General features: G+C 37.3%; 1 protein-coding gene across 1 annotated transcript; it reads right to left on the bottom strand.

The window, feature by feature from the left end:
• Positions 1 to 526: 526 nt before the first annotated feature.
• On the bottom strand, positions 527 to 23,524 carry abcc2 (ATP binding cassette subfamily C member 2). The gene is made up of 32 exons (XM_088350786.1): positions 23,089 to 23,524; positions 21,115 to 21,288; positions 18,817 to 18,963; positions 18,604 to 18,741; positions 18,400 to 18,522; positions 17,001 to 17,056; positions 16,664 to 16,910; positions 16,403 to 16,587; positions 15,156 to 15,333; positions 13,632 to 13,886; positions 13,485 to 13,550; positions 11,974 to 12,111; positions 9,530 to 9,676; positions 9,372 to 9,456; positions 9,233 to 9,299; positions 9,030 to 9,156; positions 7,644 to 7,820; positions 7,403 to 7,570; positions 7,084 to 7,273; positions 5,982 to 6,117; positions 5,811 to 5,913; positions 5,061 to 5,280; positions 4,816 to 4,970; positions 4,556 to 4,711; positions 3,452 to 3,651; positions 3,254 to 3,380; positions 3,080 to 3,181; positions 1,593 to 1,736; positions 1,364 to 1,522; positions 1,125 to 1,291; positions 847 to 1,041; positions 527 to 773 (listed from the first exon to the last, which is right to left on the bottom strand). Exons 1-32 carry the CDS (start codon positions 23,125 to 23,127, stop codon positions 644 to 646), a joined length of 4,701 nt encoding a protein of 1,566 aa, XP_088206912.1. The 5' UTR covers positions 23,128 to 23,524; the 3' UTR covers positions 527 to 643.
• Positions 23,525 to 25,671: the final 2,147 nt, after the last annotated feature.

The following is a 25,671-nucleotide window of genomic DNA, read 5'->3' as shown; positions in this document are numbered from 1 at the left end:
CTCTCTAAAGATAAAGTTAAGTTTAACTTACTTTTGGAGGATGAGCTTCAAGAGTTCCTCGACTTCCTCTTCCGTGATAAAAAGTGGCCGAAAAAAAGCGGCCCAACCATTTTCTTAACAGCATCAAGCTTCCATATTCCACTTTCATTTCAAATGAAACGGCTCAACTCTTCTTTACACTTTACACCAACCATATTGAACAGATGCACGAGATATTAAACAATAAAAATGTCAAAGATTCTAGGGCGCTGGAGATACAGTATGGATTGTTTACACACAAACTTGAAGGAGGAAGCATATTTCTTCTTCGGGGTGGATGCTGGATAACTTCTCGCAGCGCCACACGCCGGTATTGGTGGAAAGAAGCTCTACAGTAATGTCCTGTACTCGGAGAAGTATGCACACAATACAAAATCTATTTTTCGACATCCAGAAAAAAATGTTCGTATCTACCGTTTTTCGTGAGTCGAATGGTCGTAACTAGGGTAGCATCTGTGCAGTGATTATTTTAAAATGACCAGAGACAATTTGAGAAAACACATTTATTCACATTCTTTGTCTGTATATACAAAGTTATTTACACATTTGATTGTCCTTGTGATAAATACAAATAGGCCTATTTTTCGAAATGTATTTTGAACTTTCATAGACTTGTCATTTCTGTTTGTGTTATCCCAGCATCCTTTGCCATGGCGTAGAAATGACCTTGTTTTTCAAGTAGATTGCTTGGAGAATCAAACTCCACTATCTTACCGGCATCGAGCACCATTACCCTGAGACAAAAAAAACACATACAAAATATAAGTTTTAATGCCTCCAGCATGAATAGAATGGAAAAGACCCAACCTGGAGCTATCCATGATGCTGTGGAGGCGGTGGGCAATGGTGAGGACTGTGCAATGTGCAAATTCTTTCCTGATGGTCGTCTGGATCAGATTGTCAGTCTCCAGGTCCACGGCTGCCGTAGCCTCATCCAGGATTAATATGCGGGACTTTCTGAGCAGAGCTCGGGCCAGACACAACAGCTGTCTTTGTCCGACACTGTCCATTGAGATTTCGGATTTAGATAATATGTTCTATTTGTAAAGCATTTTAGTCAACTTTTGATATGAGTCGAGACTCACCTTAGGTTCTCTCCTCCTTCTGCAACCTCATGTTGCAATCCCTCTTGCAGCCCTGCCACATACTCCTTAAGATGAGAAAGCTCCAGCACTTTCCACAGGTCCTCATCACTAGATCTATCAAACGGATCCAAATTCATTCTCAGAGTCCCAGAGAACAATATTGGATCCTGTACACGAATAAACAGGTTAGTGCTCTGTGTTTAGAAGCCATCTCATGGGGTTAATTGAGTATTGAACACCTGTGGGATAATAGTGAGGTTGTTTCTTAGGTCGTGTAGTCCGATTTTGGAAATATCCACATCGTCGATGAGGATGCGTCCCTCGGCAGCTTCAATGATTCGGAACAAACAGTTGGTCAAACTGGATTTGCCGGCTCCTGTGCGGCCCACAATACCAATCTGTATGCAAAGCAAATATTTGGATGAATAAAACGTGAAACGGGAGAAAATCTTAAATCCAAAAACAAACCTTTTCAGTGGAGCCAATATCACAGGAGATGCCATGAAGTACCAAATCCAATCCGGGTCGATAACGGACCTTATAGTTTTCAAACTGCAATCTTCCTTTATCAGGCCACGTGTCCGTTGGCCGGGTGTCAGTCACCCACTTGGCCTAGCATGACAGAAATGTCACTTTGAAAAATGGGTGCCGAAAGACCTGATTCATATTTATTTTGAATATCCATTTAGAGTAGACCACTGGGTTACAGCATCCCTAGCTTACAAGATCTCCACATTAGGATGTGGGTTCCGATGTTTTAGGACCCATCGGAACAGCAGTACGCCTAACATATGACACCACAAAATTTTGCATTCCCGAAAACTTCAAACTTTGCAGCGTTCGTGTTTCGTTTCTAAAATGTCTGTCTGTTATTGGTTTGAATCACATCATCATAAAGATGCCAATTTAAAATTGGCTGAACCGACCTACAATGCTCCAATTATTTCTCTTTGTTCAGTTCAAAATCTCATGTATCAAACTTTACTTTGTTTAGTTATGGGTCATAAGACTTGCAGCAATGCGGAAAAAAGAAGGAAAAACGTGATAAAAATGGGACCAAAGCTTGACATGATAGAAAAATACAAAAAAGTCACACGTATTGTTACCATCAATAAGGAATATGGCCGTAACCAATCGACAATTGGGACGATTTGAAAATCATAAAAAAAACATTTTTGTGTTTTATACATGTATATTTTTTTAGTGCAGTACTAATCAGCATTGTTTTCATATCGGCTGTCCTCTACCCCCTGTGCATCCACCCACTACTTCACTGTACCATCTAAAGTAATTTAAAAAAAAAAGTAATAAATTTGCATTTTTCCTTTATATGTACTTGTAATGTTATTTCATCATATGCACATATTTTACATATAAATAACACTTAATAAAACATTTTGTTAATAATTTTTTAATATGTTAATGCAGTTTTAATGTTTTTATCTGGGCAGCACGGCGGCGCAGTGGTTAGCGCGTGTGCGACACAGTTCTGAGGTCAAGAGATCGAACCTCCTGTGTGGAGTTTGCATGTCCTCCCCGTGCTTGCGTGGGTTTCTTTCAGGCACTCTGGTTTCCTCCCACATTCCAAAAACATGCATGTCAGGTTAATTGTCCAGTCCAAATTGTCCCTAGGTGTGAATGAGGGAGTGAGCTGTCTGTCTCTGTGTGCCCCACGACTGGCTGGCAACCAGTTCAGGGTGTCCCCCTGCCCACTGCCTGAAGATAGCTGGGATGGGCTCCAGCACCCTTGCTACCCTACTGAGAATAAGCGGTGCAGATAATGGATGGATGTTTTTATCTAAAATAACAGGGGTTCAAAATGCATTTAATATGCATGACCATAAGTTTCTATCCCCTGCCAAAAGATAATTTCACCAAACGATCCCGCATTAGAACGGATAGAAGTTGTATCCTGGTGGTCTACTTTATTAGTGTCTGTTTTTACATTGTCATACCTCATTTTCTATCACGCTGTATTCACTCACTCGCTCCACGGCAACAATATTCGTCTCAAGCTCTGAAGTCATCCGAACAAGCCAATTCAGAGTTTGTGTTACCTACACCCCCCAGATGAGAAACAAAACTTAAATCATAATATTTTGTGCCTGGGCCGTCAAAGTGGGACTTACATTAAGAGCGTAAGAAATTGAGAGGCCAACCAAACCGCTGTCCAGACTGTCTCTTGAAATAACTGCGAAAAGGGCGGCAAAAAACACCACCAGATTCCCCACAAACTCCAGACGAATTGCCAACCATCTGTGCATGGAACAATCATGACGTAGTGTTTCTCTCATGAAAGTTTAGTAAGAAAAAAAAAACTATCTGACCTGTTGGATACGATCCACGGGTAGACGGTCTTTAGGTTTTCGTCCATTGTGGCTTCATTGTGCTGGAGGAATCTCTCTTGATGACCGTAAGCTCGAATCACAGATAGACCCGACACAGTCTCGCCGAAGTGTGAGTATATAGGAGAGCGGGACACTGAGTCCAGCCGGCGAAGCTGCCTTGATGTTGCCACGTAGAAGCGCTAGATGAAAATACACAGAGAATGAAATACAAATGAAAGAACACCTAATCAGATACTGAATAGTGCCCAACTGCTCAACCAAAATCAGTGTGAGAGAGCTGAAGACTTAGGCAAAGAGCCTACCATCTCCTCCTGTCACACCACTTCAATCTATGGTCTGGTAGGAGGAGCCAAAATCTATCCCTGATTCTCTCAACTTCCCCAGTTTTGCCATCATCAACAATTGTGCTACGGACATAAAGCAGGAGACTATGCTTGGTTGTTCATGAACTACATTTGGGAAAAATGGCAATTTTTAAGTTGTGGACATATATTTGTACAAATTTGCAATCATCTTCTTTTATTAGTCTATCCTTGAACATTTTTATTTTATTTTCCAATATATTTCTTTGCACAACGTACTTTTCCAGTGTCTTTATTTACTGTTTTCCCACCCTCGAGCAGTTAAACATTTCTGATACGCAGGCCTTCACTTAGAGGTCTACATTTTGCAATAAAATCATAATTATTATAGTTTTAACGAAAAACTTGCTACAGGTTGGTAGATAGGTCTGTAGAGTGATGGAAAGGTAGGTCGGAATGGAGATTGAAAGGTAGGTAGGTAGGGTGGTAGGTAAGTAGGTAGAGAGGTAGGCAGATAGAGGGGTAGGGAGAGAAATAGAGAGGTATTTATAGGGAGAAAGAGAGAAGTACATAGGTAAAGAGATATAGAGGTAGTTAAGGTCACATTAGACATTTTCCAGTGTAGTCAAATATGTTCATTTTTTAAATGGTGACTTTACATAGGTTTTATGGCAGCAATTTCCCATGGCTTGGATTAGTGCAGTTAAAGTTTTACTACAGGTTTGAGTACACTTCATGCTATTACTAAAGTATCTTGTTTCTATATGACTGTCCCTCTCACCTGGACAAAGAAGTACACCATTGCTAGGGGAATAATAACAATAGTGAAGAAAGGAGTGGCCAGACAGATGACAAAAAGGGTTCCGAGCACTCCCAAGAGACAAAGTATCCAAGAACGGAATGACTGTGGGATGGCCTCATCTATTGTAAATATATCCTATTGGAAAAGCATAGAATAAATTAGTATGTTGTAAATTCATTGAAACTCGAGATAATAAAGACGACTTTCTGACTTAAAAGGTTGTAGATGTGAAGTTGTACCTTAGCAAAGCGATTGACCACCCTACCGATGGGTGTTGTGTCAAAGAAGAGCATTGGAGCACGGAGTATGTTATTTAGCAACCTTGAATGCAGAATTCGAGATGCAGCAACTGAGGCATTGGCCATTAGCAGGGTGCCAAGGAACACAAACAGACCTATAATCAAAAAAGTTTCTCGTTTATGGAAAATTTGGCAACGCAAAACGACAGTATAAAAAACATCATGATACGAATTGTAAAATTTACCCTGAGCCACTCCAAGCGCACCAAAGACTCCCACCCTGGTGTCTCTTTTTTCTGCAGGGTAGGTCATGTTGTAATACTCCACTGCATCGTTTGTCCAGTCACTGAGCCAGATATTTTGGCCAATGAATGCAATGTTTTGGATGAAATAGACCAGGAACACTGTAGTCGTATAACCCCAGCCCATGGATCTGAGGTATTGGAGGTAGACTGAAAATTTCACCTGTGGATCAATGACAATGCATTAAGATACAAAATGATAAGGTAATGCATTCTTAGAGCCCTAGTGTGTGTAATATAGCGACCCACTAGTGATGTAAAAGTACTGCAACTATTTCGGTAAAACACTTTTGATTAGAAAATAGCCCCAAATACAAGGAGCATCTACTAAATATGATTTTTTGAGTACTCATAGGTTTCAAAATGTGTAATTATATTAAACAAAGTAAGAGGCCCTTTGAAGAAGCTGAAATGTTTGGCTACCATATTACAACTACGGAAGCCTAGATGACAATGTTGTCATGGTTAGGTTTACCGGTGGTGGCTTTTGCACTTAACGGCCACTTGCATTCCACAGCTGAGCCCGACACGGGATGGTTACAGAATCCAGTTTTTCAGGCATCTTTGACTTTTTCCCACCACTGTTTCTCTCTCGAGCCACTCATGTTCACTGCTATTGCTACACCGACCTCTAGTAGTGAATATTACAGAAGGTCACTTTAAAAATATTTGGAATACTTGATACTACTGTACCTGTCCTGTTTCCATAGCTTCCTTTTCAATCAGCCTTTGTCCTTTGTTTATATCTTCAGCCTTTTCAGGTTTCCGAATAGAACCGTTTCCTACTGATCTAGAACTACAACACAACAAAGCACATTTCAAACAAAGTATTTTACCATCAGCTCCTCCATAAATGTACGGTACCTGCTGCTGCGTAGGCTGCGACGAATGCTGTTTTCCCTTTTAAGAGTAACAGTTACAGTGTCTTCTAATGGTAAATCTGGTTGAGTGTCATCTCCTTCTGGGATCATATGCTCTTCTGTGACACTGAGACTATGTTCTGGAGTAAAAGCACAAAAAAATAATTTGGAATGCGTACAATGGGAAAGACAGAATACAGTATTGACTAAAACGGTTGCTCATTAGGTCTGTCAAAATCTACTGGTCAATCACAGAGATAATAGTGTACCGGTCAATGACAGGAAACTGCATTCAGTGCATTGTATTTGTTGGGACCGGTCGCCAACTAGTGGTCGATTGCAGCATGTCAGCATGAATATCAACATAGCTCATGCGGCAGTAACAAATCGGAGAACACCAAATTTAGTCAATGAAAGTTATAATTCATTATAATTATATATGTTTTTAAAATAACATATATTGACTTATGATAAAATGGGAATTTGGTGATTGAGACTCACGTATTTGCATTAATATTATAGAATGAGTAATATGCATGACATTGGAATTCAATATTTCTTACGAAGGCTAAAATAGTAATAGTAATAAGTATTTAGGTACCGGTCAGAATTTTTAAGCACAAATGTTTATATTTGCATAATTGCTATTTATTTATTTTGAAAAAAAAAAAAAACATTGAAAGAAAAAAGGCCGACTTGAATTGAATCATGTTGTTAGATTTCGACTTTTCTGTTACATATTTTTGATAAAACATGCTTGAGTCATGTAAGCACGCATTGAGAAATATTGTCAACATCGATTATGCAAACCAGTCAATTTTTTAATGCTAAACTTCCCTTGAATTCTCTTTTGTCATAGTTTCTGGTGTAATCCTCAATATATTTAAATATTATTCAATGTTTGGATTTTTTGGGTGGGTAAATCATTTTGACTAGGTAATTTTTAAGCAGTTGGCCGGCTGAAAAAGTGTGAGCACCACTGTTCGAAACGTTTAAAAAATCACATCTCAAAGAAATGATTCGTAAAAAGAATAGGATTTTGTTCAAACTGGTCCAAAATGTAAATCAAGGATGCAAACTGTGAGTCCTAAAGGTTTGTTAATTACCTGACTCTGATTTGGTGTGTTTTCTATTATTCTGCTCCTTGGCATACGTGTCCAAAAACTCGGAAAAAGCGCCTTTGCTAGCGCGGAGGCTTTTGTAGGATCCAACTTCAGAAACGACTCCGTCCACTAGGACAACAATTTCATCTACATAAGGCAGGAAGCTCACTCCGTGAGTTACTAAAACACGTGTCTGCAAAGAGAAAAGTGGCCTCATAGAAAAAGTGGAGTACAAAGAGAAGGAATGTATCTCCAGTATTGAGAATAATAGTCTCCATTTACATTTCTTTTTAATTCTACAAAATGATTGCATGTGTCATACCTTGTCTTTAAGTATTCCGTTAGGTCCAATCACTTTGTCGAAAAGATGCTTCCCCACATGAGAGTCCACAGCTGACAAGGGGTCATCCAGCAGATAAATGTCAGCCTGACTGTAAGCTGCCCTGGCCAAACTCACTCGTTGCTTCTGACCACCAGACAGATTAATGCCCTTTCACAGAATAAAAAACAATTAGGCAGATGTTATCGTGTATTATTTGTGACCCCTGGAATGATGTTCTTACTTTCTCCCCAATCTCAGTCATGTCACCCCCTGGGAGAAGTTCAAGATCTGGAGCCAAAGCGCAAGCCTGGATCACCTTCTGATATCGCTTCTCCTCAAGGGGGGAGCCAAACATGATGTTATCCTTCAGGGTGGCGTTTTGAATCCATGCTTGCTGTGGTACAAAGGCAAGCGAACCCTGGGAAGAAAATTGAATACCTGGTTTGATACATTTAGAAACATTTTAATTAATTGTTTAGTAAGTATATTGAAACAAATTAACAATAATAAATATAGAACATATTAACTCATTTCACACAGTGATAGTTTTATGAGAATATTGTACAGTACTCTTAAAATTACATCAAAATTGCAAAGGATTTAACTTGTAAATACTATTTCAATAGGAATGATTTACGTACCAAAAAAAAAACCAATAATATTTTTACTTTTGTTCCACGTAATTTGTCATTATGACAAGCATTTTATCGCCGGCTATGTGAACTGAAATATATTTTAAAAATAAACTGTAAAATCAGAAAAATATCTGGATTTGGAACATCGATTTTTTTTCAGTGTTTATCATATTTCTAATTCACGCGAAATTTCAAAGAATAAAATCGCAAGTAAAGCCCTTTTTAGTCTTCACTTGAATAAAATAAATACAAAAGGAAAAAAAAAGAAAAATTGAATAAAATATCCTGGAAATTCACAGTTTGCTCCCAGTAGAACAATAATAATTTATTTGAATGACAGATATTTTGCATTTTTAAATACGTATTTCCTCAACTGTAAAATGAGACTAACTTTAATTTATGTGAGGTTTCACAGAATAAATATATTAACAGAACTGATAATTGTTTATGCTACTCCTAATAATAAATAAATAAATAAACAAAGTTAAATGAATACAAATTGTTACAAAAAATGCAGGCAATCCTTGCAAATAAAAGATAATTTTAATTTTGTATTTTTAAATGTATTTCATGCAATAAAATGAAAACAATGAATAATTAATAAAATAAAGTAAAATACAAAGCAATCAATAACATGAAATAAATAAACAATAATTAATAAGAGTAAGATATAGAAATGAATAAATAATAAATAATATCAAATCCAATAAAATTAAATATAAAAAGAACAAAATAAAATATTGTAAAATAAATAAACATAAACATTATTAACCTGTTTAAAATAATAGATACAAAGTAAAATAAATAAAAAATGAATGAATAACATGAAATAAAATAAAGTTTGATATAGAAAAAATAAAAATAAAATGTAAACATTAATTAATAAAATAATGTAAAGTGCATGAGAATTCCAAAAATGAAATACATCAAAAATAATGAATAAAAAGTAAAAAATAATAAATAATAAACAGAATGCAATAAAAAAAAATCACCTGAATGTTGACGAAACCTTTGGTGCTATGCATTTCTCCCAAAATAGCAGATATCAAGGAAGACTTTCCTGAGCCAACAGCTCCAACAACTGCGACAAGACGACCCGGTTTGATCTCCAAACTCACACTGGATTAATAAAACATTATTTCAGAACTACAGCAGTTAGCTATTACGAATGTATTCTTTTGACTGTGGGATTTACTTTTTAAGTTGAGGCTCGCCATCTTTTTCCCATGAAAAGGAACCATCACAAACAGTAACAGCAGAGCCTGAAAGACACATTAGATATTGTTTGCATGCCAAGAAAAAGCATTTGAACTTTTAGATTCGCATGGACTCACTAAAACTGGGATCATGGCGCACTACATCACTTTCAAGGTCTTCGCCGCCCAAAAACTTTTCAAGACGCTTTCTGGACACTGTCGTCTACATAAAAAAACAAAAATATAAGCGTTGTAGAACTGAGGTTTGAATTTGTCACGCTTTTTTGCATCCTTACTTGCACAATGCCAGCGATGAGCATCGGCAACATGGCCAGAGGGAACCGAAGAATGTTGAAGAGAGAGATAGCTGTGAACGCCTTCTCAGCGGTCAACACGTTATCCGGACTCACCACCACAAACACGGCAAAAGTTGCCAAAGAAACCTGCGACACAGAAAAACAATTTGTGTCAAAAATATTTTCCGTAGATTCCGGACGACAAGCGGTTACTTCTTTCCTGCATTTTAAACACCGTTCCCCATCCAGCGCAGTGGCACAAAGTAGCACATTGTGGTGCGTTTAAACGCTACCAATCTTAATCAACTAGTGCAGGACTCAATGCTAATTCATATCGGCATTAACAGATATGCAGGAATGCAACAAAAACATTCTCAAAACAAAACTCAGTGCTCTGTATTGACTAAAATTCAAAAGATTCACTATTGAATCACAGTGCTACCTTTGACACAGTAGATCCCCATATCTTATTAAATAGACCTAGAAACCTGGTGGGTATCTCTTACACTGTTTTAAACTAGTTTTTTTTCCTCACATTTATTTGTAGGTAGGCCTGTTCCTCAAGAACCCATGAAGTCCAGGGCGAGTACTTTTCTGTATATGCTTCCCATCGCAGATGTCATCAGGAGACACGGAATCAACTTTCATAGTTACGCTGATGACACCCAGCTCTACATCGCCATATCCCCTGATGACACAAGTCCTATAGATACCCTTTTGAAATGCATTTCAGATATAAGTTCATGGATGGCAGAGAACTTCCTACAGCTCAACCAGGACACAAAAGGGGTCTTACTCATTGGTCCTGAAAGTCAGAAAGAGAAACTTTTACCAAAACAAAATTTTAGACCTTTAGACTGCATTAATGTAACATGCTTTACTCTTTTATGTCACATTTTAAGTGCTGTTCCGCAGTTGTTTTTATTTATATATTTTTATTTTAGTGTTTTCTCATTTGGGGGGGCCCACACTGGTAGGGTGTGGTTCAATGTCTGAAAATCGTGAGGCCATTAGCTGCTGCCATCCCTATCAGTCTGGATAAACCTCCATTAGGTTCCTTTCATCAAATGGTCAATCTCTGCCTTGCCATAATCATACTTTATTTCTATTACTACTTATTTTGTTTTAATTGAATTTTAACCATTTTGTGAGTCTGTATTGGAGGTGCTTTGAGTTGTTGGTGGGGAAGGGGAAGAGGATTTTATTGTTTTGTTGTACGCTGAATGCTTTTATACAGCACTCTGGGTGGCAATTTGCTGCCTGAAAAGTGCTTTACAAATACCGGTATTGGTTTGATAGAGTGATAGTGATAGAGTGGAGGCCAAATATGGCTACTACTTCATAACAAAAATCATATTATATAAATGCTTGGAATCTTTCTAACAATGAGTGTCTGCTTATTCAATACCTAAGTGTGGCAGCAGGTGACTAATTATCGGGGTATTTTTTCCTCTTGTGCCAAAAACTGTGCCTTCATATTAGGCTGTTATCTGTCCGATAATTAACATGTACCCCACATTTTTTATTAACTTTCCCAAGGACATTTCGACATAAAACAAGGAGGAGCCTGGAGTTCAACCTGCGACCAGTTGATCCCGAGACGAGCGCTTTACCTCCTGAGCTACTGCCGCCCGTAACTGTTAAATTTGAAATTTTTAAGAAACACAAAATCCTTTAAAAAAAAGAGAAAATCAAACACAAATGAATAAAAATAAGCTTAAATTAAGTTCTTGAACTTCCATTTTTAGGAGTAAAGTCAGTTAACATTAGCAAACCATGTTACATTTCAGTATTCTTTTTTTCCTGAAAAGCAATTGAAATTTTAACTGAACTGAGTTGTCAGCGCACTGTTAGCGTAGCATAGCTTAGATAGCAGCTAGTCTCACATGGTTTTGGCAATAAAGTCACTTATAAGGACAGTATGTAATATTTAGTGCCTCTTAGTGGTACAATAAAACCTGTATTCATGAAAATTAAGTTGATTTGAATACCATGCAAAAATAAACAATCATAGTGTTTATAGATATTCATGGGTGGAGAAATTTGTATTTCTTTTACATAGCGGAATCCATACCTAGTAGTCGCCGCCATGATTGTCTGTCATGTTGCGGCTGTGCTGTGCTTATTTGGCACTGGGGGCTTCTTAATTTTAGTCGGTACAGTACATTGAGTTTTGTTTTCTTGCAATTGCGTGCATATGTTAATGACATCTTAATATAAATTGACTGCTGCCGACAAAGTCCAAAAAAACTAGTGAATTTAATCGTGGACATGAAATAGTTAATTTTAATGCCTGTATTAGCTTGTGGCTTAACATCCAGGGCGGCTTGACCAAAAACAAAATTAAGAGTCTTCCTCAAAATTGCGCATGCGGCTTTTAATCTGGTGAGCTCCGAAATCTGGAATTTACGGTTTATGTCTCTTTGATCTCAAAAAGAACTGACCAAGGCCGGAGCACAGCTGAAAATAAACGTGGAGACAGATGTGAGGTAGGCAAACTTCTTCATGACGTTTAGTTCTTGACCTCTGATGCCTTGGACCTGAGCTTGAAAGGATGGCTCCCATGCATACAGCTTCAGGATCTGACAGAATTAGAAAAGTATGTTATGAATGAGAAACTGTAAAAGACAAAAAAAGTTTCTTAGATAGACTATAGCTGGGGGTTGCACAAAAACTTAAATCGCTTTGAGTGAAGAAAGGATTCCTACTCTCTCAAGTACAAAGAAGACTTTGGAATAAGCAGTCCCACATGTGGTGGTTCCACAAAAGAAGGTCTTCTGTCTTAAGATTCTCTGAAGCTCAAAAGGTTTTGATCTCAGGCTCTGACAATCGATCTATTGTTTTCAAAGTGTATTTTTTTTCTTCTTCATGCTTATTTGTCTTTGCCACAGTTTGTTCCTGCTTCAGGGCACCTTACTGAAATTTGTGGTCATTTCTGCCATTTAAAAATACAAGTTTCCATACACATATTTCCATTGTACTGAAGTATAATGGGTTCACTTGAAAAAAAAAAGGTTTTCCTGACTAGATTTATTGAGTTTTTTTCTTGTTTTTCAACATCGGGGTTATTGATTTTTTTTCTGTGTTTTGTAAGATATGTATTTTTACAAATATATATTCTAATTTGTGTTTTGTTTTTGTTTTTCGTTTTTTTTAAATGTTGTCAGATATAAATAGTCCAAAAAACAGAGTAGAGATATTCAGAAAACGCAGAAATCGGGTCTGTACACACACACACACACACACACACACACACACACACACATACATATATATATATATATATATATATATATATATATATATATATATATATATATATATATATATATATATATATATATATATATAAAATCAGGACAAAAAACAGGACAAATAATCTGAATAAAATTAGAAGTATTTTTACAGACTTAGTTACTGAGTTTTTGTTCTTTATAATAGTCTTTTATAATATTTTATAATAGTTCTTTCTGTCCGGTCCTGTTTTTTAAATAATCTTTTCTGTCTGAATTCACACTGGAAAACCGGGAAACAATATTAAAAAAATAAAAAACACAGAAACTAAAGTTTACTATGGGGAAACTGAAATGACACTTCTGTTTTTTGGGGAATATTTTTCAACCTCTGAACTCAATCAGGCGTATGCAGACACTAGATACTAATTTTTGTATATCATTAAAGGAAATGGAAAAGAAAAATTTTGAAAAGCAAAAAAGAATATTTTGACAAACGGGAAAATTAAGTATTTTTGAAAAAAAAAAATTTTTTTACAAAAAACAAAGGAATATTGAATACAACAGATCATAAAAAATATTTTAAAAAAATGTACCTAGAATAAATTAGTCAGATAAACTGAAAGCGTTTTTAATATGTCAAGTAAATGCAATCCTCTTCCATATATCTTCGGCAGAAAATGTCTGATTTTTTTGGTTCATTATTAATCAAAAAATCTCACCTTCATACCGTTGAGTATTTCATTCATGATTTTTAGTCTCTTATCTTTGAACTTCATGTTCTCAATCTAGAAAACCAATAATTAAATCAGACAACAACTTCTTTCTTTAATGAAACACATCTGAAACCAAATAGGAGTGTTTAGTACCTGGAATTTTCTTGCTTTGGTGGCCAGCAGACCATTTATCGGCACCATGAGAACCATGACCAGGAGACCAGCCAACACAGAAGGTCCGAGCTCCTGCCAAAGGAACACAATGGAAAGTGCGATCTGCAAGGGGCAGGACCACAGCAAGTGGATGAAGTTGGTCACGTCGTTGAAGCGCTGAGCATCGGCGGACATCAGGTTGACCGTTTCGCCGACCGTGGACTCTTTACGTGTATCGTTTGACACCACCAGGGCCTGCGAGGAAACGTTTTCATAGCGTATATCATCAAATCAGGAATATAACACGATGAACAAAGCATTTTGGTCACCATACAATCAATGTTTAGGATTCACCACAATTCTATTATCAATTTATAGGTGAAATCTATTCTATTTGAGACTTCTTGTGGTTCAGGACTATACAATTGAACATGACTTGACTTAAACCACCCCACGACCCAAGTCAGGATCAGCAGTGCAGAAAATTGATGGATTTAAACCAAGGGTTGGCAAACTTTACCAGTTTAGAAAATGTTTTTCAAAGTATTCCACTTAAAATGGTGTCCGTCTTGTCCCCAGTGTCGCTTTGTAGCCCTCTCCTCCATAAAAAAAATGTGTTTTTCATAAAAAATTGTGTTCTGCGTTGTGTGCATTCAAATCATGTAAATATAATTTTCAAATGTGCATTTTTTTGCATCAATTTCTTTATTTTTCATTGTGTATTAAGATATGTAAAAACATCAATAGAAAAACCTTTAATTTTGAGTTTTTTATCCCAAATTATCACAATGTGTGGTCACAAAAGGTAATCATATATTACTTGGCTTTATTTCCGAGTCTTTCAAAACCAATTTAATGAAATGTTGTATTAATAAACAAATAAGAAACGAAATACAATGTGCACATATAATGTCTGCATGTATCTATTAAAAAATAGAATGTTTTTTCTTCATAACGCCAAGGAATTAAAACAAGACTCTGTATTTAATTCAATATATATTTATCTATCTATCTACCCTGGTCATATCCCTCGAGAGGGGTGATCGACAGCAAGACAAACACATACAAAAACAAAGAAAATAAGAAAAGGAAAAAAGTAGCAAAAAACACACACAAAAATATTCGGACCATGGCCAACCCAAATGCTCAAATACCCAAACAAGTTAAGCACCTCGGCACCCAAGTTGGTCATGCTTTCGTCCCTCCAGATGAATCGGGACACAAGAAAGCGGCCGTGTCTCTCGGGTCAGAGTGACACAACACACTCTTCTGTTCAACAGCAGGGCCCGACAGCTTTCAATGGTTTACCCCTGCCGCATCATACAGGTGCCCTGCCCATCCCTTAGAACACGTCTTAACATCCCACTATCCTTTTATAACACCTCTCCACTCATTCCTATCGCCAACAAGAGCATATATGTATTTTGCTGTAGTTTTTCCATGTAACTTAACATGCAAAGACCCATGTATGTTATCGGCAAAAGAAATACACACTTTCTCATGAACTTACTGTTTTTTTATTACCTTTTTGTAAACAGCAGCCATGATAGCAGTTCGGACCTTCATCCCCAGCACAAAACAGCGCTGGAAGTACTGCTGCAGGAAGAGAGACTGCAAAAGAGCAACCACCAGGAGCAGCATCGCATAAAGATATCCTTCCCATGCGTAACTGTTTTTGTCTTGAGTGAATGTGATCATCAACCTTGAAGAAACATGGTAGCATGAAAAAAATGAATGGAATAACTAGAAAGCAAACCCATGCAGCTACCCTGCCTTACGATGTTTTTACTTTATGTTGTAAGATAACATGTTTTTTGGCTTCTCTCTACGGTATTTTCTCCACTATTTAACATAAATGGTAAATTATTTCGCATAACCAAACACTATTGGTCAGGATCATATACAATGCTATTCTGTTTGCATAAGGGCATCATAAGAATGCCAGAATGCTACTGACCGAACACCTTCCCACAATGCTTTTCTCTTCATTCAGTTCTTAATCTTGTGTTCTTTATAAAATGTTTGAGTTTCGGCAATACAATATTTTATTTTTGTTGTACTGCATCTATTTGCTAAGGGTCCCAAGGTTTGCACTGATGCTAAAGGAAAAAGACAAAACATGATAACCATATAAATGAAGCTTGCGATTATCAAGAAATAAGAAGGGACACAAATTGTTGCCCTTGCTGAGGTGTTTGGATGTAAACAATCTAGAATTGGGTCAATCCTTAAGAATAAGTAGGGGATTAAAGCAACAAAGTATTCTAAGGTCATGACAATCCTCAAAAGCGGAAGTTTGTTCATTTGACTCAACAGTCTCCATTTGCATTCACCCTGAACTCAACTGTACCAGTCACATAACACCAAAGGTCAATAAATTGTCATGTATATATGAGTATCATATTTAACATTATAAACATAAATTACAGATGAGTAGCACCTAGTATATATAATTTTCTTGTTTTCTGTTTAATCCTTCACAATCTTTCCCACCCCACATCCACCTGCTACCCAACTCCACCCGCTAAAGTCACATCACACCAAAGATAATACAATTTCATTTTTCCTTTACATGTATATTTATTCCATCATATGATACCTATATTACACATAAGTATCACTTATTACATGGCAGAGAAAAGATTTGCTAAGCATTGACCTAGGTTTACATCCCCAGTTTTACAGCAATTTCCCTTTGCGACCTGATTTATGCCATATTCCAGGGATCTACTGCATTGTATTCCATTGATTGAATTCCCGATTTGACTTACTTTAGCAGCTGAGGACTGGCAAAAGAGAGAATGTCCTGCAGAAGTTTGAAGACAGCTGACTCGAGCAAAACTCCTTTAAATGACTTGTAAATTGTGGGTATGAGCCACGAGGTGGGGTAATTTTCTTCCTCTTTCTTTTCCTTTGTTTTCTTCAATTTTTTGTCCTCTTTCTTGCCCTTATCTTCCTAGAGAATGAAAGATGCTAGCTGTATGCACACAAACGATACGTGAAATCAATTTTGAGAACATGGTTATCCTCACCATCATCAACACGTCCTGGCTGACTCCTTTCCCAAGTCCATTGGAGATAACATTTTCATGGTTTTCATTTCGGGTTTTCTTGTTTGTATTTTTGGCCAGCCGTTTTTGATAGCGATGGCGAGCTGCAGCAAACTCTATCTTCATGAAGTGCTGAAAGTTCTGGCTGATGTAACCGGTGGTGTCCTCTTCATTCAGGGCCCACATGTCTTCTTGAACCAGGGGCTGCCTGTAACCTTTTATTGCCATCCTGCAGAATGAAATATGTAAAGGAAGGTGCAGAAGTTTAGGGGTGTACAGTTTTCCTTTTGAATAACATTGCCAATCAACACGGGATTACCTGTTAAACCAGTTGAATGTGATTCTGTTTAAAAATGGTGCACCTGCCTCTGGATTCTGTGAGGAAAGACAGATTTGGAGTGTTTGGGGCAAAATAAAACAGGTGAGGTACAGATATATTTAATAGGGATGCACGATATGCACGATAAGTGATTTTTCAAACCGAAACTGATAAAGAATCAAATCATTCCTACGAGGACCAACATCAATAGTTGCTAACCTTTTAACTGCAAAACACCTGCAAAATCCACTTATTTTAATCTGTATCTTTACTTTTGTTTACAATTACAATGAAAATATATAGCTAAAGTAAACATGTCTCCAAAAAGTATTGTTCTAGAGACTAGAGCTAGACTTTATCAATCATTTATTTGGCCAATACTCACATTTGTGTCACGATTACTGACGTGACTCAGCTGTGCCCTCTCATATGGTGCCAACTGCCGCGGGTTCTGATTGACTCCCGATCAGTATTTGAACCCAGTCCTGTCTGTCCCCTTTTGTCAGTCCGTCTGCGAACCTCAGTGAATACTAGGCAAGCCTTTTTCGACCCTGACTCCCACCTGTCCCATTTTTGCTCCCGTCTGTCTCTGGCTACGACCCGTTTTGATCCTGACCACGTCTGTTCTCCTGTCCCGACTTACGACCCATTTTTGATCCCGACCACGTCTGCTCTTCCGTCCCGACTTACGACCCATTTCTGACCACGACCACGTTTTTGCTCTCCTATCCTATTGACCTGTTTTTCCGCCCTTGACAACGCCATCGCTCGCTATGGAAGATCCACTTCCGTGTTCTGATCACAATCAGAGTACGAAAGCGATTTGCTTCCCGCGCCTAGCGAACACCGGATCGTGGGCGCAGCCCTTCCTCTTTCCTTTAATAAAACTTGTGAGAAACGTAACACAATTGGGACTTGTTTCCATTCTGGTCTTGTCCATTTGTTTGTCAACAACAACTATGATGACAATGTATTGTTGTGAGCAGAATAATACTCAAATATAAATATTGCAGAATATGCATAGGAAAATGGTTAAAAGTTGCAAAAAAATATGTCACTTTTATACATTAAACAAGTGCTCCAATGTTAAAAGTCACACATTCCTAGGCTAAGAAAAAAATATCAGTAATTATTATCAAGTTTGGTTATTTTAGCTGTACAGAGAGCAGACACAAACAAGTTGTGCTACTACCTTTAAAGGTAATATAAATATATTTTAATAAGAAACAAAAATGCTTATTACCATTCTAACAAGTACTGTCGGGTGATTGAATATTATAGTGAGGCTTTAAGTGACTAATTATTTTCGTATTGAGCGATGTCGTATTTTGCCGCTATCAGTCCCCAAACTCTTGTCCTGATAATTATCATGCATCCCTAATATTTATGTGGCAAATACCTTTTTCACAACCTCCTTGATTTCTGGAGATAGGTCTGCCACACCCGAGAGAATGAAAGCTATCACTTCCAGCCCAAACGCGATACAAACCAGGCAGAATCGAGGGAGGTCAACGATTTTTCCCTGGTGGTCAATATTGAGTTTAATAACCAATAAAATTTAGGCTGATGGATGATGTGTTCACAGCTCGTCGCTGTTTCTTACCTGTCTGAGTGCTTCTCGAATGACAGTTTGCAGTGGAAACACGTCGCACAAAACAGCGAGGAACCAAAAAACGAAAAGAGTGGCGGAATCGATTGATCCGCTTCGTCTCAACCCTTCTTGACAGAGCAAAATTATGATCTAAGACAAAAGGAAGAATGTAAACCCTCATATTTTGGGTGAAGGTTAAGAGTTGGGCCACATAATTAAACCTACCCATGATGTAGCATAAATAACAGGGTTGGCATAGTACACTGGAGGACTCTTTACTGGTGCTGGCGTCTCTTTGCCCGGACCGAAGTCATCGCCTATAGTGATGGCCAGGCCTGCTACGGCAGTCAGGAATAGCAGGGAAGCAACTAACTGGTTCCAGAGGTGAAAAATAAAAGAATATATTTTCAAAAATATAATTCAATTGGAGACTTTTCTTTGCGCACCATGCACATTTGTGTTGTCATTTTTAAAAAATATATTTTTTGAATGATAATTTTATCGGGTGGGTTTGACATACTGTTATCACTAAGTACTTTGCAGCCTCAGTGCACTGTGGGTTGAATGAATGAAACGTTTATTTTGAACATAACAAAAGCAAAAACAAGACAACGAATCAAATAAGAGAAAATAATAGATGTTAATACATGTACATGTTGGAAAAGGAGTAGGAAGAAGCATATGCGTATTAAATCCTATCCCCAGATTTCCTCAACAATTGCATCCGACATATAGATGCCCTGTATTTTTACATGTAAAAAATATTCTGCAATCCATTATCCCCGATCACATATGACTGCGAGCGGGGCTGTCATAGCACCTTTATGTCAGGCGTGGCTCTTCTTTTTTGACATTCTTTCCACCAAAAAGTGAACTGTACTGGTGCGGTCACGATCTTATCCACATCAGCATATTGCTGAAGGCACTTGGCACAAGGCATGAAATACACAATTGTAGCCGCGATCCGTTATACACAGTCGACTATTTTGGAGAGCAAGGGCCAGCAGAGCATATTTTTTCCCGTTTGGGCCACTCAAGTGATCCACAATGTTTTGGCCGTTATCCATTGTTCCCAGTCAACTTTGGTCCGAGTGTGGGAGCAGGGAAAATTTGTACCATGCATAGTTGCCCTTTCTTTTCTGTTCTTTTATTTAAAATGAACAGCACCGGTGCGGCCACAATCCATCATCCCCAATAGCATATTGCTGCAAGCTGGGACTGCCGTTACAATGTTGTATTTCTGCTTGACAATAGCTACACTTGTGTGGCCGCGATTCATAATCCCTGATGGCATATATCTGCAAGCAAAGACCAGGGGAAGGCACTTTTGTCTAAAGGCGTGCCGTTTCTAAAATGAAATGCACGATTGTGGCTGCGATCCCTTATCCCCTGTCAACTTTTACTCAGACCAGGGACTGGCAGAGTGCATTTTTTTCCAGTTCGGGTCTCTGAGGCGAGCTATTGTGGCCCGCCAAAAATTAACTGCACTGTTTTTATCATAATTCCCCCGTCAATTATTGCTGAGAGCAGGGTCCGAAAGTCCCAGTTTTTGTCATGGGTAGTGGCTCGCTTTTCCATTCTTTCTGCCTAAAATGAACAGCATTCGTGCAGCTGTGGTACAATATCCCCAGTTGATGATAGATGAGAGCGGGAACGGCAGAGCACGTGTTAGAAAACTTACCGTGATAACAAGGTACTACAGTATTGCTTTGATGGGTCTACCTACTCACACTAAACCACTGTATAGTCCTCCCTTATCTCAATACTTACAACTTTCTCCACCCTTTAGCCATAGTGAATAATGATAACCATCTAACCTGATTGCACTTTAACATTGACTTATGCTGCGGTGTGTATAGTGCCATTTCCGCACTTATAATGTCTGCAGCGGGACACTTACGGGTTTTGGGTTATTTATGGCTATTTATTCTGTGGACTTTGTATTTTCTTTTATCAATTAGGTAAATGGATGCCGCCAAAAAGTTGTGTTTGTCTTTTTGAAAATGACAAAAAACATCTTGATTCTGATTAATATTGATAGTTTACATTTAACATAATATATGAATTAATGGAAAAAATGATGTTACTTTCTAACTGTAAATATTTAGGATCATAGGTTATTTAAAAAAAGCTGTGGCTAATTTTAAACGAGAAAATAGTTTAACTGCAGGCCATTTAGAATCTAATAGGGAGCTACAAATGAATGTGAAATCAGTTAATTAAATGGATGCAAGAGTGTGTACTAGGGATAGATGTGAATGGCGAAAGATAGTTAAGATTGACTGACGCATATGATGCGGAGGAGGCAAACCAGTGTATGCTGTCGGGCCTCTCTGCGGATAAAGGGTTGCATGGCACAGCAACTCACCTCCTTGTGCTGTGGGCTTAATGTTTGGTGTCAGGTTGAGAAGAGCACAAGGGAATGAATGTTTGGTGAATGTGAGAGTGGTCTTGATTCTACCCACCTACAACTAGGGGGATATGGCTTTGGTATAAAGAAAGATGGAAGTATGATTATATCACCTGTTTGCAGATATAGATTTTGGACATGTATCTGTTGTCTTTACTTCTTCTGCAGAGATTTAGGAGGTGCCATGGGGCACAGAGCCACAGGAAACCCAATGGAATCCAAACCAGGACCGTCAGCTCCACACATACCGGCAGATCTGGATCCTCTCTCTCCACATACGAAGAGTTCTTCAGAACAATATGAATACAAACAAGCTGCTTTATCAACTGAAAAACTAACATATTCAAAACATAATGAGAATTGCAATTAAGTAATCAGTCATAGTGTTATAATGTATAGAATATCAAGGCTCTACTCAAGTTTTCATGTGCTGGTACAGTCATGAGACATGATGAGTCATTTCTTACTGAACAGTATTTATTGCCTAGTCACGTGTTTACGAAGGTTAACATCGATCACCAGCGTAGTCAATAAATCTCTCTTAGTCATCCCTATCTAAGTTAATTTTTCTTTGATTCCGATTTTGGTCTGATTCTCATCACACTAAAGATGTCATCTATAACTGTTGATGGACTCAAACTGTGACCATCATTTGGCAATGTTATCCTAAATATGCAATATTTCTTGTATAATTTTAACATCTTTGTCAAGTTCAAATACCTAACTAAATTTAAAGTCAACCAGATTAAAACAACAAATCAACTATTTAGATGTTTACTTCACAATAAACTAAGAAAACAAACCTAACTTTGTGCATCTTTGGGTTTCAATGTCTATTCTAGTTTTAATCAACTCTTTGGCATGCTGGTTTAATATTTACCGTTAGGAAAATGTCCTTAATTATCTAAAACAGGGATCTCCAACGTGATTCTACCTAAGGAAACCTGAGGTAGCCTGGTGACCAGTTCTGAACATAATTTATAAGTGATAGGTTATTGTGATTTTCTAGGAAATTTGATTACTGCCTGACATGAGAAATCAATGACACTATATGTGACTTTAAATTCATGGTCATTTTTTTCTAAATCCCTTTCAAAATTAGCTATACTGTGTAAATGTAGATCACTTGGTGCCCTTATATGAGGCAGATGTTTTAGTGGCTGAGTGAGCCTATTTGAACGCTACTCGGTAATAACGTAGCAATATAGTAACGTCATAGTAATAACACAATTACTTATTTTAGAAATGTATATCAAATTTGTAGCTCTCCGCTAAAGGTTGGTGACGCCTGAGCTAAATGATCTACATTAATATCACAGTTACAAAAGGAAAAATAGAAGAATATTTAAGCCAGGGGTTTTCAAATTATGGCTTGCGTGTCATTTGCGGGCGTGGGTTAGAGATAGATAGTCTTAACATGAAAGTTAAATGTAAGTGTGAACCACGTGTGTTAGTTATGAATGCTACCTCCTTGATAAATGGTTATTTGGAACAATTTAAATGCTCCAACAAAAATTACAACGCATGCGGATACAAAAAAAAAATACATTAGTTGGCAAAACGCAACTTATGTCTCTGGTGTGCTTTAAACGGAATATTTTAAAGTCAGTTCACACGGCTGCTTGTTTACCATTGAAAGCATGAGATTAAGTGAATTGGAAAGAGAGAGAGCACATAGACCTCAGATTCGAATTTTCTACTCACATTTTGTATTTGGTTTCTTAAGTCTTATGTTTCCTATAGTTATTATTTTCAAGAACTGACTTGTTTATTTTCTTATTAATTCTTAGCACACTTTGTATTTTATCTTTAAATGATCTTTTTTCATACACAAAACAATATTTGACAATAGTGCAATGTTTTTATCTTGTGGAAAACTTGATGCTGCCTCAATGTAAATTGAGTTGTTGAGTTAAATTGGTATAGGTATAACTGAGATAATTAAACCTGATTTAAGCAGCTAATACTTAAAATGATCTCCAAGCTGAATTCCTCAAACGGTAACCTTGTATCGATTTTAGTTTCCAAGTTGTTACTCCAATGTAGGTAAATACAAAGCTGTTCTGTATTCAAGAAGTCACACTCACCCAGAAAACAGAACCACAGAATTCCTCCAGGGTGCCCATGGTCCTCGCCGATAGCCTCGGGCCAACCTTTGAAGAATGCTTAACTTTTTGACACTTATCCTCCACAAAGATCTCCTCGCTCTCTTCTGACAGCCCACGGGATCACAATGGCAGGATGTGACGCCCAGGGGACTTTGAGCCATAAGTCTTTTAAAACTCAAGGCAAAACTTGCACACAGGACAATTTCACGACAAAAATAGATTCCGTCAGATGACTATGCTCCATTGGTGCAGGAAACCCTCTTGACAGAAGACAAAAAGTAAAAGAGTCAGTAAGTGAATCCAGCTTGAGCCAGTCCATGGACCCTCCTCCATTCACAGATGCGTCTAAAGTTCAACTGAACTTGGAGCCAACTGTCTAAAAAGAGCAAAAATGGGAAGAATAAAAGAGACATGAACAGGGACGTGTTCCTGCGTGCAAGAATACAAAATATTTTTTTCCAAGAAGGAATGTGTTTAAGGGTGGGGAAAGGGTCATTAAACCGCCCCCCTCTTTTCCTGTTTTCTTTCCTACCTCTTTGCACGACATAGAAACTGCCATCACGGAATGAATTCATGATAGTATGCGATCAAATTCACAGACAACCTTTACATCTGACGACAAAATACGGTGAACCCTCACTATAACACAGTTCACTTTTCACAGTCTCCGCTTCCCCTATTTGCAGTGTGCATAGTGGTCTGCATTCCTATTGGCTAAATAAGGGGTATATATATATATATATATATATATATATATATATATATCTTTATTGCAAAACATTAAGAATGTTTGTGTCATTCTTGTCCTAAAGAAACCATATCATTTTCCATTATCAATCATTTTTGCGGCTTGTTGCTGAACACAAGGCTAAATAGTCTCTCTGCTTATTAGAATAGAATATAGTTTATTGTCCTTGCACAACGGAATTGTAAAAATGCCTTAGTGATGGCTCAAAAAATATGGGTAATACTATAATATAAAACAAAATACAATTTTACTAAATATTGACAGTACAGTACCATAGTTTCTTATCTATAATGCGCACCCATCCAAAAAAAAAGAATGTTTTCTGAATTATTTTCATATTTAAGTTGCACAGGACTATAAGAAGCATGAAACTAAAATTACTATAAGAGCTTGGGTTGCATCCCCCAAAAAACACCAAAACATTAAAGGGACACTGTGCAATACGTGAACACTGAAGCTCTCTGTACAGTACAGTGCAACTGATGATAAAGTAAGATACATACAAATTTCTTGAGCTACGGGTATTTAAAAAAATGCTAAATTTTATGACAATTTGTGTATTTTTGCTTAAATTTCAAATCAATATTGTTTTTTTCTGACATTTCCTACCACTAAGATGCGCTAAATAATACACAAGGTCCCTTTAAAAACATATTTAATAGAGCATGAATGTTATGAAATCCACTAAGATTACCTGAGTAATTTATAAATGGTTACCGTATGTAGAACCAATTAACTGTATGTATGCGTATATTGTATTTATCCGCAGGTTCGAGAGCGTTCTCCATTCGGGCCCCGGTGCTATGGATGCTTTTCCCCCTGTGATTCTATCTGCAACCTCAGTGGAAATGTTTAAATCTAAGCTTAAAACACACTTCTATTCTATAGCATATGAATAACCTATATTTTATGTGGACAATATATGTTTATTATTTGTTATTGCAACATCCATTGCAGCATGGTCATCCTGGAAGGGGGATTGCCTCAGGTGTGGTCCGTTCTCTTCATTTTCCTCATGTTGAGGTTTTTGAGTTTTTCCTTGCCCTCATGTAGGTTTTAGATCAGGTGATGGTATAATAAAATTGTTGTTTGCAATAATCTGTGGTCTGTGCAGCCCTTTGAGACACTTTGTGATTAAGGGCTATACAAATAAACATGACTTGACCATATTTCGGTCCTATAAAGCTCACCTAACTTAAAGGCGCACTTTTGAATTTCTAACATTTTCAGTTATCACTTGTGCCTTAATCACGGAAAACAATTTATTCATATATATATATATATATATATATATATATATATATATATATATATATATATATATATATGTATATTAGTACTTTTATTTGATAAATAAATTATTCAGCCTGTAAAAGGGATTTGTTCGTTGATATCGATTTGTTATAGAATATTTAAATGTATAATAAATGTCTACTTCACAGATTTTGCCTTTTGTTCTTTTTACAATATAGCACGCACAGTAAAAGGGGGTTCGTCTGTATTCAATATTCATTATGTTTGCAAAGATAAAAACAAGATTTCTTAATATAGAAATAAACTTATGATGCGGTATTATACAAATACTATTCGGTTCAGTTGTGGCTACTTTGAAGGTAATGGGAGACAGATGTCTTGCTGCGTAAGTCTGCTCATTCTGGGAAAGACCGTTTTACATAAATCCTCACTGAGAAACCACCCACACATGTGAACTCCGTCATAAATTTGGGGGAGTTTCAGCAGAAAACAAAAAGAACCAACCTAGGATGAACATGAGGTTAATGATTACGTATATGATAAGACACGGTCCACAATGC

The sequence above is a fragment of the Urocampus carinirostris genome, chromosome 13, assembly GCF_059441175.1.
Source record: "Urocampus carinirostris isolate Australia breed hairy pipefish chromosome 13, RoL_Ucar_1.0, whole genome shotgun sequence".
Lineage (NCBI taxonomy): Eukaryota > Metazoa > Chordata > Actinopteri > Syngnathiformes > Syngnathidae > Urocampus > Urocampus carinirostris.
Note: the sequence above shows the minus strand (reverse complement) of the source record. Positions and strands in the feature narration are given on the sequence as shown.